Below are 17,993 nucleotides of genomic sequence, written 5' to 3' on the forward strand. Positions count from 1 at the left end.
CAGAATGAGTATTCAGGGGTCAGAGAGTAAACCAATTTGTCTGAGGCAGAGAATTCATATTTGTAGAATAACAAAAGTAATGCTGAAAAAGTAGATCAACAGGCTGTTGAAGGGCTTTGAATGCTAGGCACAAGGACTTTGCATTTTATCTCCTGCAGGCATTGGGGAGCCTCTGAAAGTTTCTGAGCAGAGAAGTGACAGGATGAAGCTAATTTGGGTGACTGACTGTGTGCTGCATGTATCAGAAGGGAACAAACTAATTGGGATGAACAAAGAATAATGGACGTGGTACTAAAAGTTTGGAACCCTCAGGATTCTTGATCCAGGCAAACATGCTGCTCCTTCCTTTTTTTAAATCTCTAGAATGGTGCTGTCCAATAAAACTTTTGTGATGATGGAAATGTTCTGTGCTGTCCAACACGGTAACCACTAGCTATGGGGGCCTACTGAGTACTTGACTGTGGCTAGTGAAACGAAGGAACTACATTTTAAAATTTTAATTATTTTGAGTTAAATAGCCACACGTAGCTAGTGGCTACTGTATTGAACATCATGGCTCCAGAAGGCAGGATAAAGACTTCATTATGATTCAAAACCAAACCACACAGTTACCAAAATAAATCTTAATTCTGTTGCAATTGGTGAGGCCCATTCTTTGGTATAATCCACAGTCAGCATCAGTTTCTCTAATTTATCACTATGGCCCAGTTTTCTGCATATCAAAACCTCAGAGAAAGTACCAGTTTGTGCGGATCACTGGCTCTGCCCTTCAGGCAAACTGAGTCACCCCAAAACCTGCCATTCCAGCTTACCACTGTGGCTACACAGCCCTCAGATGACTAGTTGTTAAATCATCTATAAGCTGCTAAATGCCTATTGTTGCATGGATGTCTTAGACCTGCTCTCTGGTATGACCCCCACTGTAGCACATGTGGTAGAAATGAGAAGTTGCTGGTTACTGTTTGGATGTTGATTAAAGCTACTTTTGCACTTGACTTTTGGATTAATGGGGAAAATGGTGACTCAGGAATTTCCAAAATAATATGGCTTAGAGAATACATTGCTCAGTAGGTCAGCTGCATTGTTTTTAAAAAAAGTTTAAATTTAGTGTAAACACCTAAAGCACAAAAACTATGATCTTATCCCATTGGGCATTTTAGAATCTGAATTCAGATACTTGGTCCTTAAGTCTGTATAACTGTTGGCTGCCTGTGACTTAAAATTCAGTCCATTAAAGCACAGACCTAACGAGGCCCAAGTCATGGGTCCAGTCTCATTAATGGTCAATTATTTTGCTCTGTTCTCACACTTGTTGTGTTGCATATTCATGACCTTGGTCACAAGGGTGGACCAAGCCAGAGAGGGAATAGTGCAAATCCATGACCACAGCTACTAGCAAAAGAAGCACAAGCCCTGTGAATGGAGGGCAAGATGTATCCTCTACTATACAAAAGAAAGTGTTTAAAAAACAAACAAGAATTGGGCACATATGCAAGGTGAATGGTGCTATTTGGAAATATTTCACTTTAGATCATTAACTAAATATACTGATGAACCCTGCAAGCTGGAACACACAGTAGGGCATGTAGTGGTCTGGTTATGATTCACTTAAAATTCTGGGACACTAAATAGACATATGCTAAAATTGATAATGTTTTTCTCATGGTAATAAGTCATGGCCTAACACCTGCTTATTTTGTTACAATGGTAACACATTTCAAGTTTGAATGTAATGTTAGAATTTTCCCTGTATTCTTTACCTATCTAAGAGTCATTCATAAAATATAATAGCAAAAAAAAAGATAATAGCAAAATTTTATATGGAAAAATAATGAGGTATTTTGTCATTGATGGGGATAGTAAAGCTTGTGTAATAATCCTGTATAACATTTAATGAAATGTAAATCCACACACAAACAGCAGGAACCTGTTCTGGTTATTGGAGATGATTAATGAGGAAGACAATCCCAAATGGTGGATCATCATCAAATTATATTGGACTATGGGGCAGAGAAGGAGGGAGCTGGGGATGGTGGAGAGGTAGAAGACAAGATTTCTCTCCTGTGAGACAGCTTACAAATTCCTTAAGGAAAATCCTCTAACTAGATAATCCATCCATGAAGACACAATAGACTATGGTTATATTCAGTGAATGAATTTAGACTGGTTACTTTGTAAAAACCATCAAACCAACCATTCACCTCTTTTTTTCTCTCTCTCTCTCTCACACACACACACACACAGTCATTTTCTCAAAAGACTGTAAGCTCCATGAAGGCTAGGAGATCTATGTATGTATCTATGTATCTATCTATCTACCTATCTATCCATCCAACCAATCATCCATCTCTCTCTGTGTTTAATTTAGAATACCAACTCCCAGGGCTTCCCTGGTGGCGCAGTGGTTGGGAGTCCGCCTGCCGATGCAGGGGACACGGGTTCGTGCCCCGGTCCGGGAAGATCCCACATGCCGCGGAGCGGCTGGGCCCGTGAGCCACGGCCGCTGAGCCTGCGCGTCCGGGGCCTGTGCTCTGCAAAGGGAGAGGCCACAACAGCGAGAGGCCTGCATATCGCAAAAAAAAAATTTAATAAATAAAATTAAATAAAATACCAACTCCCAAAGATACAGCATGGAATAGGACTGGGATTAGGGAGTCCTTGGCTATCTCTTTCAACGAAAGCATATAGTCAACTAAATGTTTGACAGTGAGCAAGTCTCCTCACCTCTTTAGGTCTCCTCTGCAAAATGAGAAATGTCCTCCAACTAGGAAGCATCACAAAGTAAAAGTTTTGCTTTTTCTTATGCATTCTACTCCTTGTGTGGGAGATACAGTTATTACTACATTCCTATGATCTTGTTTTAGTTTTAAATCCTTGGGTAAGAAGTATCTCTTTAACAACCAAATTTGAACCTTATTCTTTGTGCTCCTTCCAAAAAAATTAAAAATAAATTCTATTAAAAATTCTATTAAATTACAAGAGATATAGTGTAATGCTTACATGTTTGGTCCTCTGAAATAGATTTTTGGGTTCCACCACTTAAATTAGGCAAATCACTGAATCTCTCAGTGCCTTGATTTCTACATAAGGATAATAATGACACTGGCCTCACAGGATGGGCAGGAAGAAGAAATAATACAGTTAGCACAGAGCCTGGCCATAGCCAATTCTCAGCAAACGTTAATTTTTAAGCCATTCCCATTTCTCCATTTGTCCTCTTCATCTTCAGTATATGTATATTTGTGTGTATACACGCATATATGAAATAATGTATAATATATATTATACATGTATATTTTATAATAACGTATATTATAATCTCAGGCACAGCGTTTTACAGCTGGAAGGAATTTTTAGATTAAATCCAAACCTCTTGTTTTACCCCTGAGTATGTAAAATTATTACATTTGTATTCTTTCTGTTAGACTCAGATAGGTAATCAGGTTAGTGACAGAAATGATATTCGAACTTGAGATTCCTGACTTGGGGTTGCATTCTTTCTATTTTTCTTCAATTTAACATTACTTTATATAAATAATAATAACCATTTTCTATCAATACTATGAAATATTCCATAGTATTTGGTTCTCAGTAAATTATGACTTCATAATAATGTGGCTTATTTTCTTGATTCTTTTCATAAATTAGGAAGTTTATTCACTTAAAGAAATCTTTAATGAACACCCAGTGATCATCTAGGTGGTCAGAAGAACCTGCTTCAGGAAACAGGTAAATCTTCACACGGTACCTTTAAAAATTTCAGGTTTTAATTTCACTAATATATAATCTAATATTAGAGCCCCTGAGCAAGATCTTGGGCAAGTCACTTGACCTTCTTATATTTCAATGTGTCAAACTGGCCGTAAAACTGAGTAAAGCATGACCTCATTATAAATCCAATTAGACTTGAAACCTAAGATGTGATTTGATACATTAAAGAATTACCAAAAGGGAACTCTAGCTGGTAAAATATGAAGAATCACAATAATGAATTTTACTATAATAAGTAAAATGATTCTGAAATACAGTTTTTAGCAAGTAAAATCATGAAAAAGTTTCAAAGTGTTTTATTTGGGTGAAATAGGTTAAATGATAGAGGAAGAAATATTATTTTAGAAAATGCCTGTTTTTCAAAACCATAGATTGTAGCAACTTAATTATAAGGCATGGAAGACTATTAGAAGGTAATAAACCCTTAACAAACACATTTCATTTCTAGGCCACTATTTCCCCCTACCTACACAATGTATGCCAAGTTTTAAAATGTATTTAACTAACTACTGTATGAAAACCTGGCAAAAGAATACAAATGCCCTTAGTGTGTTTAGCCATTTAGACTGTAACTCACTGTATTCTTTTAACTGACTTTATATTAGTCCCTTTCCCCCTATTTCCAACTCTCCTATTAATATATACATTTAAAAATATATATATACATACATTTTATTCCCACTCAGGATACCCCTGTGAGCACAAGATGATGACGATGACGATGGCGATGACAATGACAGTGATTGGTAGATGTGTTAACTGGATGATGTCTTTCTCACCTGCAGAGGGAAGGCAGTACCATTCCCTGGCTTGCTGCTACAGCTTTCTCTTTAAATCGTACAGCAGGTTCACCCTTTCTGCAGCATTCCAGAAGGAATATCAGTAAGACCAGTTCCACAGATGCTTGTCTGAGGTTATCACAGAAGTCCTGGGGCATCTACAATGTGCCTGAACGTTTTCCATTGTTTTAAAACATCTTTCTGCAGACTTTGTCAAAGCCAGAAACAAACACAACCAAGCAAAGCCCTTTCAAGCAGAGCTTGTCAATCGCACACTTTGCCACATTCTCTGAAACAGTAAGCAAATGATAACTTGCAACTGTTGCTCAGGCCCTGTAAACAAAAGATCAAATTCTGTGCTCTGCCTTGGCCAAAAAAGAAACTGCAGCATTTTGTCAAGATTTTTACAAAGTTCTGGGCTTCAAATTTACAACTGGTACTGTCGTTTCTCTAGTATACAGAAAATTGAAAACATTAGTAAATTTAAAGATTAAACTACCTGAAAAAGCATATAATTAAGATTGTACATTAAAGAATGGTCTAGCTCCATAGTAGAGTCAGTCAGCTGTGTGTTCTAGCTCTAATCTAGGGGATTCTATGTATCTATTTTTCTCCTTCTTTGTTTGTACGGGTGTATGAGTAAAGATCTGATCTCTCTCAGGACCAGGTAATTAACAAAAAAACCAAAACCAAACAAACAAAAAAATTAAAGCATGTGTTTTAAAGTCTATAGAAGATGCACAGATACATTAATTTCAGTAAGACTGGGGTCAGGATGAATAGTATTTTCCACAGGAAAAAGAGAACCAAACAGTAGGAGAGGGAGATTATTCAGGCATAAAAATTCAGTGGAAACGTAAAAACATTAAAATAAGACTGGCTAAGCATATGAACACGACACAGATTTAGCAACTGAGCATATATTAATTTGTCTCTGATATTACTTCAAATTTTCAAAAGCAAACGTCTGACCAATTTCTTGCACGAGGCACACTGCCCCTTCCCCTTCCAGACCCCTCTCCCCGGCAGCAGAAGGAGAGCAGTCAATTCCTGTCCCCAGCTCCCCGCGGCCGCCCCCTACCCTAGGACCGCCCGCAGCTCCCCAACGGAGGCGGCCAGCTGGGGACGACGAGGCCAGGGGCCAGGGGCACCCGGGTGCCCCAGCGGAGCGGTAGGAGATGTGAGGTGGGGGTAGGAGGGGGGGCCCACAGGTGGGGGTGGGGCTGGGGTGAGGGGCCTTGGGCTTCTGAAGCCCAGGGCCGCCCCAAGTCGGGGCTATGCTGACGTTCTGTCCTCGCCCCGGCCCCGGTGGGCATCTCCGGGGACTCTTCCCTGCACCTGTCCCGCGACCCTGCGCCTCTCCCCTCACCCTTCGCGTGTGGGTCTCCAGCCCCGGCCCGCCGCGGCAGGCGCGCAGGGGCCGGCGGGAGGCCGGGCGCGCCTGGGGGCGGGGCCGAGTGGCCAAGGCCCGGCCCTCGCAGCGCAGCTCAGAACGAGGCGGCCGCGGCTGAGGCGGAGGGATACCGAGCGCCGTATATATATGGCGGAGCTCAGGATCGCACTTCGACAGTGGTGCTGGGAGTCTCGCGGACGCGGAGCCGTTACTCGCAGTTGGGCGGCGGCGGCGGCGGTGGCGGCGGTGGCGGTGGCATAGCGCTCAGCGCTCACAGCGCCTTAGCAGCAGCAGCAGCAGCAGCAGCAGTAGTAGCAGAGGCACCCCTGCGGTCACAGCCCCGGCGCAGGTGCAGCCACCCTTGTTCTCTCTGCTCTTCCTCCGTTCGCTCGCACCATGGTAGGTCGGGAGTGGCAAACGCCGGCGTAGCAGCTGCCGGCCCATGATTTCTTCCCCAATTTTTAGTTCAGCCTATTTTTTTCTCCTCTTTTTCTTTTCTTTGTTGGGTTTTTTTTCTTTTATGGGTGTTACGCAGCAGGTGCGGTTTAGGATGCATTCCGGATTTGCATCTCGGTTTCCTTGGCCAGGGATCCTCATTTAAATTTTGGTGCGTCTTGGAGCTGGGATTGGCCGTGGGCTGTCCGCGGGCAGGGGCTCTGGCCCCAGCTGAATCGGAGCCATCTGCATCCACCCCCCTCCCCCAGTCCGCACCACTGCATCCAGCGCGCCGCACCCGGGCTGCCCGCAGCGCTTCGCCTCTGCCCCGGGGGGCGGGGGAGCCGGGCGGGGCCGGGCACTAGACCCTGGCTCGCAGGCAGCAGGGCGGGCGGGCAGCGGAGAATGAATGGGCCGAAGCGAGCCGGTGGCGCACGTTGCTCCTGCCGGGATGTGGGGGGCGCCGTCAGCCTTCCCCCAACACTGCTGTCCCCGCTGGGCGCTCTCTCCCGGCGCTCTTTCCTCCTCCCTCCCGGGGGGCGCGGCGCGGGCGTGGGCTGGGAAGGAAGGAGCCGGGGAAGGGTGGGGTGGGGGCAGGAAGGCGCGGGGTGGGGGGCGGAGAGGGCGGAAGCGGCGGGCCGGCCGCCCTGAACTCGGGCGGGGCCCTGCGGTGTGGCCGGGGCTCGTGTCTCCCGGGTTCGCGCCCCTGCAGCCCCCCACCCTGTGCGGCAGTAAAGGCGTGCGTGAGCCTCGGTACACCAGGAGGTCCCTTCCCGAGGGAGGCGCTCGGCTCGCGCTAATTGGGGCGGGGGACAGGCGGGGGAGGAGGGAGCTGGCGCGCGGCTCGGCTTCCAGCAGAGACGCAAAGTTTCTGCTCTGGGAGGCGGTGGCGGCGCGGCGGGCTCGCCGCCTCGGGGAGCAGAAGCGGGTGGGGGGCGCGGGGCGGACTGGGCCTCCGCCTGCCGCGCAGCCGGTGGGTGGGGTTGGGGGTGGGAGTGGGGGTCTCCCTGGCCTGGGAGGGCGGCGCCCCCTTGAACCCGCCTGCACTCGGGGCCCGCTCCCCTGCCCGGCCCTTCGCCCGGCGTTTTCTCCGCCCCGCGCCACTTCCCAGTCCGAAGGGAGATGTCCTCCACGTTTCCGCTTTCTCTCCAGCCTCTAGATTGCCAGATGCGGCTGTGCGCCTCGCTGGGTGTTTTCCATAGCCCCTTTCCTCTCTCGGCGGGCAGGGCTGACATCACCCACAGCGTTTTCTGGCTTGGCGGGGTAGGGAGGTGGCTCCCGGCAGGTTCAGCGCACCTTCGCCCCCAAGGCCAGCGCGGTCCGGTGGTCGGCGTGTATTTCTTTGTCGAGGAAGGCTGATGCTCTCGATAACCACTCTAATGCGAGAATTTTGCGGCGAGGTGAGACTGTCTCCACGGTGAGGTGACAGCTTCTCTTGCGAGGTGTGGCAGCGCTTCCTGTTGTGCAAGACAGACGTTGCCCTGGCATTACGTAAATCATCGTGTCTCCTTCATTCGGTATAAAGAAGACCAACGTGCTATGTCTGGGTTCGAAAGGAAGGAAGACCCAGTTCTAATTTGAAAACATAAGTGTCTGATATAAATCAGTATATTGGAACATCATTCCTATTGTGAAAGTTTTCACTTATGAGTTAGAATAAACTTAATGCCGTCAGCTTTCTAATAGGACTTATTCTGGAACTGGCTTCATTAGGCGTCCTTCGTTAATATAAAAATACATATTAGCTCTCCTTGAGATCTCGAATTCCCCTGGCTGGAGGCACAGGTTCAGTGTTGCCGAGGCCAAATAATGCAAGTGAGAATTACCTTCGTGGCCGTTACCACCTCTAGTCAAGTATTTCTATTATGAGCAGCTCTTACGTCATCCATAAAGTAGGTAAATATTCTCTAACAAAGTTAATAGTTCCTCTCCAAAAAAGGGAGGGCACAGTCTCATAATTATTATGTAGCTTCTTTGTACTTAATTTTTGCAGTTTTCTAACAGCTCAGCTGTAGGACAGTTCCATTTTTTTCCTGCCTCCTGAATCAGGATAATTTGACCAAGGGCATTTAGTTGTTCTAAGTTTTAGGCTTTTAACAAATAGCTGCCTAATTTAAATGATTGGAAAGCACTTGTTACATGGAAATGAATTTGGTAGGATAACCCATTGCTGTATATTTTTTTCCATTGAATTGTATCTCATAAAATAGATATAAAAGCCTGTTAATCCAACCCAATGACATTATGTAACGCCAGTTTGGAGATTTGGAGTGCCTGCAGCAATGCGCAAGGTGCACTAAAAGTCTGCCCCTGGACCCAATCCTGGCTGCGGTGACAGCAGCAGCAGGCTGGGTCCCTTCTTGGATGGAAGCGGGGACTGTGGCACCCCTGGTGCAGTAGGTGGCGCTCTTCTTTCTCAGAGCCTGCCCCAGCAGCCGATGCAGTGGGCCTTTTGCCGCTAGAGGTGCCATTTTTCAAACTATGAACTGACCCTTCCTAGTTAGACTGCAGAGCGTATAGCCATAGGCTCAGAGAAGAAAACCCGAAATGAGATGTTGTCACTTCCTTTGCCATCCTTTGTTTTTAAAATAGTGTAAAGGGTTCCCTTTATTCTAATTGTTTTTATTAAATGACTTTGCTGAAGTTTTCAAACAGCTGATTTTTTTTTTGAGATTGATTTTTGAAAGATCACTATTAAAAGTGTAATTGGAAAAACCATGTTGACCTCGATCAAACTCTGGTGGATTGAATTATAACCTTTTCTTTTTCTATGTAGGCTGATCAGCTGACCGAAGAACAGATTGCTGGTAAGTTGATGACTTCAGGGAGTTTCAGTAGACCGGAACTAGGCAGACTCAGTTCTGGTGACTCCTCTGTCCCCTCCCCCTATAGTCTGAGCAGGTTTCTAAGAATTTACTTAAATGAAAACAATAAGCAGAGATATTTAGGTCAAGTGTTACTCCTTGTCAGCATTTTGGAGATAATGAGAAAGGAAGTAGAACTAAGAATACCCACTTATTATACTCTGGAGTATTTGACTATGCTTCACGGTGTGCCAGGCTTTGTATATAATGAGATTACATGGAGGCTGCTACAAAAATGTAGCAAAAATGTAGTTTAGAATTCTTATGCCATAGGTCTTTTAGTAATTCACCATGAAAGCTTGTACTTGCTATTCTAAATGGGAACGGGTGGAAATAAGTGTCAGGACCACTGTAATAATTGGGAAGGGAATGATTTAGTTTAGATTTTAGCTTTTAATATTCCCTGGAGAACTTTTTTTTTTTTTTTGCGGTACGCAGTCCTCTTACTGTTGTGGCCTCTCCCGTTGCGGAGCACAGGCTCAGCGGACATGGCTTACGGGCCCAGCCGCTCCGTGGCATGTGGGATCTTCCCGGACCGGGGCACGAACCCGTGTCCCCTGCATCGGCAGGCGGACTCTCAACCACTGCGCCACCAGGGAAGCCCCTGGAGGACTTTTTTGAGATGGTTTCTCTTTAGGAAACCAGGAATGCCTTTGAAATACTCTGAATGCCATGTAGAGAGAACACACTGGTTACGTGGGATTGTACATTTCTGGTAACCACCTCTTCCTACAGCTGTGAAACAGGGAGTTCTTGTGGCTGTAGAAATTTAACAGGAAGGGACCATAAAGGAACATGTGGACCAATCTTCACTTGTCAGATTGGACTTAGGACTAAATTAAGTGTTGAAGCTTAGCCTTCTTTATGTGAGAATATTGTGGCTTTATGGAACTGGTTACCAGGAATGACGTTTGCTCTATGGACTACTGTGTGAAGGCCAGTCCATCAGAACTGCTGTGATCTTTGTTTCAGCAGATAAAGAGCAGGCAGTTTCTCTTAACTTGCACAACTTGGATGGCTTGCTTTGGCAAGTTAAGGAAAGGGCGTGCTGTGGCTGGGTTGGGTGAAGACGTTCATTCTAAAAGGTAAACTTTTGTTTTCAGAATTCAAGGAAGCTTTCTCCCTATTTGACAAAGATGGCGATGGCACCATCACAACAAAGGAACTTGGAACTGTCATGAGGTCACTGGGTCAGAACCCAACAGAAGCCGAATTGCAGGATATGATCAACGAAGTGGACGCTGATGGTAAGGGCTTTCGAACTATGAACGAATGCCAGCGTTGTGTAATTCAAGTTCAGACATTAAAGATTGTCTTTCAGGTCCCCAGATCAAGGCAAACGTGCAAAGATCCTTTCTGTGGTTTCCTTACAGCCACTGACAGTTAAAATAGAAGATTACGGGCCTGCCTGTCGCCCTGCTCACTGTCTAGAATATTTCCTGGATCGGATCGCAGTATTGTTCTTTTCCACTCGCCATGACCTGCAGCTCAGTCTTTTATCAACTGGCCCATGAGTCTGCACTGAGTCCTATGGGGAAAGTAAAAATAAATAGCTGTAGACCTTTTAAAAAAGCTTATTGTCTCTAAGAGGAGAAAAAACCCAAGTGAGGTAGGGGAGGAGCATTCTCAGATGTTAACATGTGGAAGTGAGTACAGTGTGAGCTGGCAGTGTGGTTGGTTTTTTTTTTGTTTTTTTTGCGGTACGCGGGCCTCTCACTGTTGAGGCCTCTCCCGTTGCGGAGCACAGGCTCCGGACGCGCAGGCTCAGCGGCCATGGCTCACGGTCCCAGCCGCTCCGCGGCATGTGGGATCTTCCCGGACCGGGGCACGAACCCGTGTCCCCTGCATTGGCAGGCGGACTCTCAACCACTGCGCCACCGGGGAAGCCCTGTCAGTGTGTTTATTGAAGAGGGTTTTGAGGATCATTGAGGCTTGGAGGTGGGGTGCATGATGATTGTAGGGAGTAGATTTATAGAAGCTAGTAGAAGGATGTGGAGCCAGAAGGGACAAGCAGTAACCCCTCCAGCAGTTGGTCACCATTTTGTTGTTCGTTCCTCTGGACTCCAGAACAGTGGACAGTAGACCTTTTATTGGGCACTTCTATCAGTAAGTCGTTTTTGATCACCCCCCGACAAAGAAAACACGTTTTTTGGAAATAATATCAATTAAATTAATAATTTTAATTTATTTAATAAACTGAAGTAAATTAATCAAATCTACAGACATTGTAGAACATTAGTAAATTTTGAAAAGAGCTAGGAATAAACAATTTGGATCTAGACTACTTTCTTGATGATTGGCATGATAGTAGCCATTTAAAAATATGATATCATAAGGTGATAAAATGGAATTACACTTCTCTGGTCGTATACATTTAGAAGCAGGGGTTTTGGGTCAGCTCTTTAACAATGGTTTTACCCCATTTGAACTACTTCTAAAGACTGTTTTCATCCTTAGTAATTTGGAAAAAGAGGTTTTTCATAGTTCCGTCTCATTTGACTGCTAAGGGTGATCAGCCATCTGGGAACGTGGGGTGGCGCTCTCATGTTTTGTGTAAGCCCCGGGGAAACTGTGCTTGGGGACTGGCAAAGTGTATTAGGCCCTCGGGTTTTATGGAACAAGGTGGGGAAAGTTGTCTCAAGGTATAGAATCTGGTACTCACAATGAATAAATATGATGCCTAAGGACATCGCCGTGTGGCTGTAAGAGAGCATTTCAAATAATTTTGTCTTCCGTGAATGTCAATAATGCTTAAAAATTTTGGAGGCTAAATAGATTTGAAGGAATCTCTGAATTATTATTTTGATTTAAAGGTACTGGTGAAAATGAGTGACTTAACGTAAGGCTTTTTTCTTCTAATTTAACTTTGTTCTGTTTAGTTCAAGTAACACTGTTGATCTGGTGACTTGCCTTTGGGGTGTTCGTTGAGAAGGAGGAGTTGTTTGGAATACTGGCCATAAAACAGATTCTTCTGACAGTTTCCTGAATGTTAATAGTCTGAGCTGAGAAAACACTTTTGAGCCTTGCCCTTAATGGGAAATAAAGATACTGAGTTGGGGAGAAAATGATTAGGTGACTTACCATAATGTGGCTGAGAAATGCCTCCTGGAGAAGACTTCGCAACACTTTATGGTCCCTGGCATAACAAAGTCAACTTTTTTCCCGCTCATAATCCTTTTCTTTCCTAAAAACATTGTGTACTCCTGGTGGCCCAATTATGGACCTTCACCAGCATCGCTAGTGCAGGCAGAGCTAGATCCGAGTGACCTCCCTAACTCTGGGGAAGGCAAACTCAGGTGCCTCCCTTGGGAGTAGAAAGATTCAGCTTGCACTGCTATGGGCTTTTTTTCCTCTTGAACTGTACAAAACCTTCAGTGGCCAAGAGTCTGTATGCACATTTTCCTTTGCATCATTAAATGCTATCCTGGGCACTGATCACTGGTTTGAATTATGTGAGTCACATGAAATTGCCCTGTGAAGTATTTGAATAGTTTAAGCCTAAGATGGCTCAACATAATAAAACAATTTACCAGTTTGTCCTAGCGAATGCTTACTGTTCTATAAAGTGGTTCTAAAACTATCACTCCAGGGTAGCGTCACCGGAGCGCTTATTTTACATGAGCTTTTGTTTTTCTATTTGAGGTAATGGCACCATTGATTTCCCAGAATTTTTGACTATGATGGCTAGAAAAATGAAAGATACAGACAGTGAAGAAGAAATCCGCGAGGCATTCCGAGTCTTTGACAAGGTAACCCTGCGTCTGCATTGCAGACTGTACTTAAATATGGCTTTCTGGCTGTCATTTCTAAAAGCTTTAACGTTCTGTTCTAGTTAGAACACTTACCTAACTGCCTGAGCCTCTGTAATCTCATTTTCAGATATCCTGACTTATTGTAGTAACCTTATCAGATGAGAGTAAACATAATAAATAGTAGAGAAATTTTGAACCAAGTTTCTTGATTGTGACTTTCAATTTCTGTTTGCTTTTCAAAAGCCCCTGCAGTGTCTGCATTGGCTGACTGGATGTGTTTAGTAGGTAGAAGTGGGAACTGGAGATGGAGAATTGCCGACATACACACAGTTGGCAGTAACTTGAGGGGCTTAATTAAGTCAAAGGCCTACTTGCCCACACCGAACCACTAGGAGTCCCTACCAGTAACAGTTGCTGAATGTTCACAGGATGGCAATGGTTACATCAGTGCTGCAGAACTACGTCACGTCATGACAAACTTAGGAGAAAAACTAACAGATGAAGAAGTAGATGAAATGATCAGAGAAGCAGATATTGATGGAGATGGACAAGTCAACTACGAAGGTAACACACCAAGCTTCTTTAGCTTAGTTTTTAAGTTTTCCCTTTAGGATCTATAAACAAGTTAACTACTTGAACTAGATTTTTTTTTTTTTTTTCCTTATGCAGAGTAGAGATGTTATGTTCATTAAAGCTGCTTTTGAAGATAACCGAAAGTTATGATTATTTGTCTTTTCAGAGTTCGTACAGATGATGACTGCAAAATGAAGACCTACTTTCAACTCCTTTTCTCCCCCCTCTAGAAGAATCAAATTGATCTTTTACTTACCTCTTGCAAAAAAAAAAAAAAAAAAATTCATTTACTCATTCTGTTTCTATATAGCAAAACTGAATGTCAAGAGTACCTTCTGTCCACACACACACAAAATCTGCATGTATCGATTGGTGGTCCTGTCCCCTAAAGATCAAGCTACATCAGTTTTCCGACATAAATACTTGTCCTACCTTAATGATAAGGAAGCACTTAGTGGACTCCTGGCAGGTCCGCCGCTCACGGTTAACACACTGTTCGGGCTGGCCAGTTTTTCATGCATGCAGCTTGACGAGCACAGTCAGGCGTTTGTATTAAAAACGAAAAACAAAAAAACAAATTCAAAGCCTGTTCAAAGGGGCTCTAGTTCAGTTTGTTACCGTAAATCGTCATAGCTGGTTTACTGAAAACAGACATTGAAGATTGGTTTACCTCAGGATGCCGTGGAAGAGAAACTGTCCAGGCATAGCCCCACTGGCAGGATGGCCCTCTTGTAACTTCCCCGTGCTCCTACCTGTCGTGACCGGGACACACCCTGGTGGCATGCCCACGTGTGTTGGTTTAGCCTTGTCTGCATTGTGCTAGAGCGGAGTGGGTGTCAGGCTATCACCATTCATACAAATTTTTAAAAACCTTTATCAAGGGAGCATCTTTGGACTCTCTGTTTTTAAAACCTTCCGAACCATGACTTGGAGCCAGCAGAGTAGGCTGTGGCTGTGGACTTCAGCACAAGCATCAACATTGCTGTTCAAGAAATTACAATTTACGTCCATTCCAAGTTGTAAATGCTAGTTTTTTTTTTTTTTCCAATAAAAAGACCATTAACTTAAAGTGGTGTTAAATGCTTTGTAAAGCTGAGATCTAAACGGGGACAAGGCAGTTGGAGGGGAGGCAAGTGTACCTTTAAATGCCCACAGCCCAGCATTGGGTTTCCCTCCCTCCCTCCCTCCTGAAATCCCAGCACCAACTGCTGAGCCTGAGACCTTGCCTAAAACCAAGCAGATACCGATTGCTTCATCTTATTTATGGACATGTAGGTCTACTTGTATTTTCACTGGTGGGGGGGGAGGGGGGAAAGTGAATTATGGTAACTTAATGATTATTCAGGCAGTAGAGCTCTAAATGAAGGAAAAAAACCACTTTCTCTCAAGCATGTATTTAGGGGTTCTTATCAATTGTGCTGCTGATTACCTGTTTTATGTAACTACTTGAGACCATCTGTGCAAAAGACATGATTTAGTGTGTCTGTAATTCAATCCTCGCTGTGTGTGGTAGAAGCAGTCACTTTTCTAAGCCAGGCTTTTCATGCCTAAAAGACACTACCAGTCACCTTTTGATTCACAGTTTTTAATTTATGATTATACTTACCTTAGACTCCTTTTACTTTCTTTCTTTTTTTTTTTAGGTTGACTTGACTTTGCTTCCCCACCCCCCAAGTAGAACTAATGCTAGCTCCCAACTTGAAAGTAAAACTCCCAGCCCAGAGGGAATTTTGTGTTTCTTTATAAACCTGTAACCAAAACTCAGAGATGCTGGTACTGGTCTTTGCGGTGGGATTGGTTTGCTTAAAAGCGCCCTTAAAAGGCGTTTGGATTTAGTGCAGACCTCTTTTTGAAGTGAAGGCTGGATATGCATTTTTCAGGGTGTTAACTTGGTTGTATCTTATTAGCGAGGAGATTTGGATTTTGAGTGTTTCTGTGAGAAGTTTTACTTTGCCAGGGAACAGCAGCAGGCTGCTAGGGAGGCAATGAGAAGCTCTTGGCAGCCAAATGGGTGCATTCGGGGCTGTTTTATGGAGACCCTCAGCTTCTCCCTCTCCTACTTCTTGTCTCTCTGGCACTTTGCAGCTCTTTAGTGTTCCCGCCAGAGGGGTGGGTCAGAGCGGTGGAGAGGAGCCTGCCCATCTGCCTTTCCTGCTGGTCCTTAGACCCGGTGGTTGGAAGAAGAGAGGTTGACGTCATGAGCTGGGCTTGGCTTTCACAACTCCTTGAATCCGGAAGGAACATCTCAGAATACCTCGGGGGTTTTCTTCTGGTGAGACAGGACTGGGGTTTCTCCTTCGAGTAAGTTAATAACCTGGATGTTTCTTGCAGGGAGGTCGAGTAGCCTGACTGTTGACCCACTCTCAGGCCTGTGGCCAATGACCTCCTGGTAGTTTTAAAAAGGGTTGAGGGCGATTTGGCTTGTTTTTCGGAAACTTTGCCTTCTGTCTTACCCTTTCACCGAGTTTTTTCCTAGAAGCTGGGTGGACTCCATGTTAGTGGTCCTGCAGTCTTTCCTAAAAGACTACTCTTGAATGGCCCGGATCCTGTACGGGAACCAGAAACTTTTCCCCCAGGGGATGCTGAGTTCCACTTTGGTGCACAGGGAACTCAGTCCACTGTAGCCTTTCTCTCTGGCCTTTGAGGGGGACGACCAGCCCAGGGGTTGAGTGTTTGCAGTCTGCAGGAGTTTGTGAGAGGAAATAGCTGGATGAGGTGGCAGTACTGTGAAAGTTGGTCAGCACCTTCCTGTAAACTCTTGCCCTACTTCTAACTGCTCTATAAATATATATATATATACACACACATATATAAAGTGACTAGTTTAACTGGCATCCCGCAGGAGCCTGAGACTTGCCATAAAATACTGCTGAGTCCTTGGCATATACTTTCATAGTTTTGTTCTCCATCTGTTCGGGGTAGGTGTCAAGCAAGGTAAATGTATCTTGATATTTCAGATGGACTTTTGATGTACTGTTGCCAAGGAAGGTTTTTTTCTGGTTTTTTGACAAACGAATTTTTGCACACTTTAAATTGGTGTCTTTCGGCAACTTAAAACATTGAAAATTAGCTACTGTACATATTTTTATATTCTCTTTATAAATGCATGTCTGACTGTACTTGTAACCATATTGTAACACGTGGCCGCCCAGTAGGCCTCGTGCTGCTGTGGCCCCGTCGGAGTAGCAGCATATTAGCAGCCCCTCAGCATACTGGGAACTTCTTCCTAAACAAAGAATGTAAATTTGGTCAAGTCTGCTCTTGGTTCATTCAATTATTTTTAACATTTGAATTAATTATTGTATATCCTAAATACATTTATCCTTTTGGCAGTGACTAGATTCCACGAATGTGTCTTAATCTATCCCTTCAGCTGGCGGTTACTATTATCTTTTTTGATCCCTTGAAGTTACCCTGTAGGAGACAGAAATTCTTTGCTGTCTGTATTCCTCAGAGTGAGAAGGTAGTGGCATGGGTGGAGTGTGTGTTCTTTCTCCAAATCTATTACAGTGTTCATTAAACATGTCTGTAGCAAAGATGGTGGTAGTTCTTTTGTTACCGAAGTCACCCTTCACCGTGGCGATTTGCAAAGGAGATGTACTTGAACGTTTCTGTAAATCGTGAGATGAACTGTTTGGAGATTTAACCACCTCTCTGATGGGGGACCAACTCTATGGAAATTGTAAATAAGTTCTATTTATAAACCTGGCGCTGTATTCAATAAACATTTCTGCAGCCTTTCATCTCTAACTGCGAACTCTGTAGGTTTTTAGCTCGCAATCCTTTCCATTCCTTTTTGCTCAATGAACAAGCTACACCTGCCCTCAGATGTGATTCCACCTGGGCCCTAGCGTGGTAGGGGAGGGACCAGAAACACCACAGACACATCCCACTACGGCCTTACCCTGGTTTTAAAGTTTAGGTGTCAATAGCTGACGTTTTAACACAATCTCTTGGCATATTAATGTATCCGTGTTTGCCTTATGTGGAAAATTCACACCGTAAAAAGATTCATTCCTCTTTAACTTCAAGGTTAATCTAAGTCTCTTTAGGAATTGTGTGAAGAAGTACACTTTAAACATTAGATGGGAATTTAGATACTAGATGGGAATTTAACATTACATAAGCGCACGTCTCTGCCCACGTCCAGAGCAGGGCAGTGGAGGCTACAGCTTCCATGCAGAACCTTGGAGTTGAAACCTTGCCCTTAATCAGTGCCATCCCAGACCCTGGTTTCTAGACAAGGTTCTCTAGCAGGAAAGGCCATCTCCTGGCTGCCACCTGTGTTTCCAGAAGGATCTTCCCCAGACTGCCTTGCCCATTTCCTTTCTTCCCACTGCACAGAAGCACAAGAGGGCTGAGAGGAACGGGAATGATCAGAGTGTAAGCCCCTGCTTTGGCCAGAGGGCTTGAGACACAGCCAGCC

The 17,993-nt window shown here is 44.4% G+C and overlaps 1 protein-coding gene across 3 annotated transcripts; it reads left to right on the forward strand.

The window, feature by feature from the left end:
* Positions 1–6,105: 6,105 nt before the first annotated feature.
* Positions 6,106–17,317, forward strand: CALM1 (calmodulin 1). Of its 3 annotated transcripts, XM_032621937.1 has the most exons (7): positions 7,033–7,131; positions 7,531–7,778; positions 9,155–9,185; positions 10,346–10,489; positions 12,885–12,991; positions 13,423–13,558; positions 13,734–17,317. In XM_032621937.1, the coding sequence occupies exons 2-7, from the start codon at positions 7,737–7,739 to the stop codon at positions 13,760–13,762; spliced, it is 489 nt and encodes a 162-aa protein (XP_032477828.1). In that variant the 5' UTR covers positions 7,033–7,131; positions 7,531–7,736; the 3' UTR covers positions 13,763–17,317. The 3 variants fall into 3 exon arrangements, with proteins under 3 accessions (XP_032477830.1, XP_032477829.1, XP_032477828.1); XM_032621939.1 differs by lacking the exons at positions 7,033–7,131; positions 7,531–7,778 and adding an exon at positions 6,106–6,292; XM_032621938.1 differs by lacking the exons at positions 7,033–7,131; positions 7,531–7,778 and adding an exon at positions 6,107–6,342.
* Positions 17,318–17,993: the final 676 nt, after the last annotated feature.

Source organism: Phocoena sinus, chromosome 2 (assembly GCF_008692025.1).
Source record: "Phocoena sinus isolate mPhoSin1 chromosome 2, mPhoSin1.pri, whole genome shotgun sequence".
Classification (NCBI taxonomy): Eukaryota; Metazoa; Chordata; class Mammalia; order Artiodactyla; family Phocoenidae; genus Phocoena; species Phocoena sinus.

Coding starts and splice junctions, on each gene's coding strand:
- CALM1 (XM_032621937.1), top strand. CDS start 7,737: ATGCTCTCGATAACCACTCTAATGCGAGAATTTTGCGGCGAG. Junction 10,490..12,884: donor CAACGAAGTGGACGCTGATG/GTAAGGGCTTTC, acceptor TTTCTATTTGAG/GTAATGGCACCATTGATTTC. Junction 12,992..13,422: donor CATTCCGAGTCTTTGACAAG/GTAACCCTGCGT, acceptor GAATGTTCACAG/GATGGCAATGGTTACATCAG.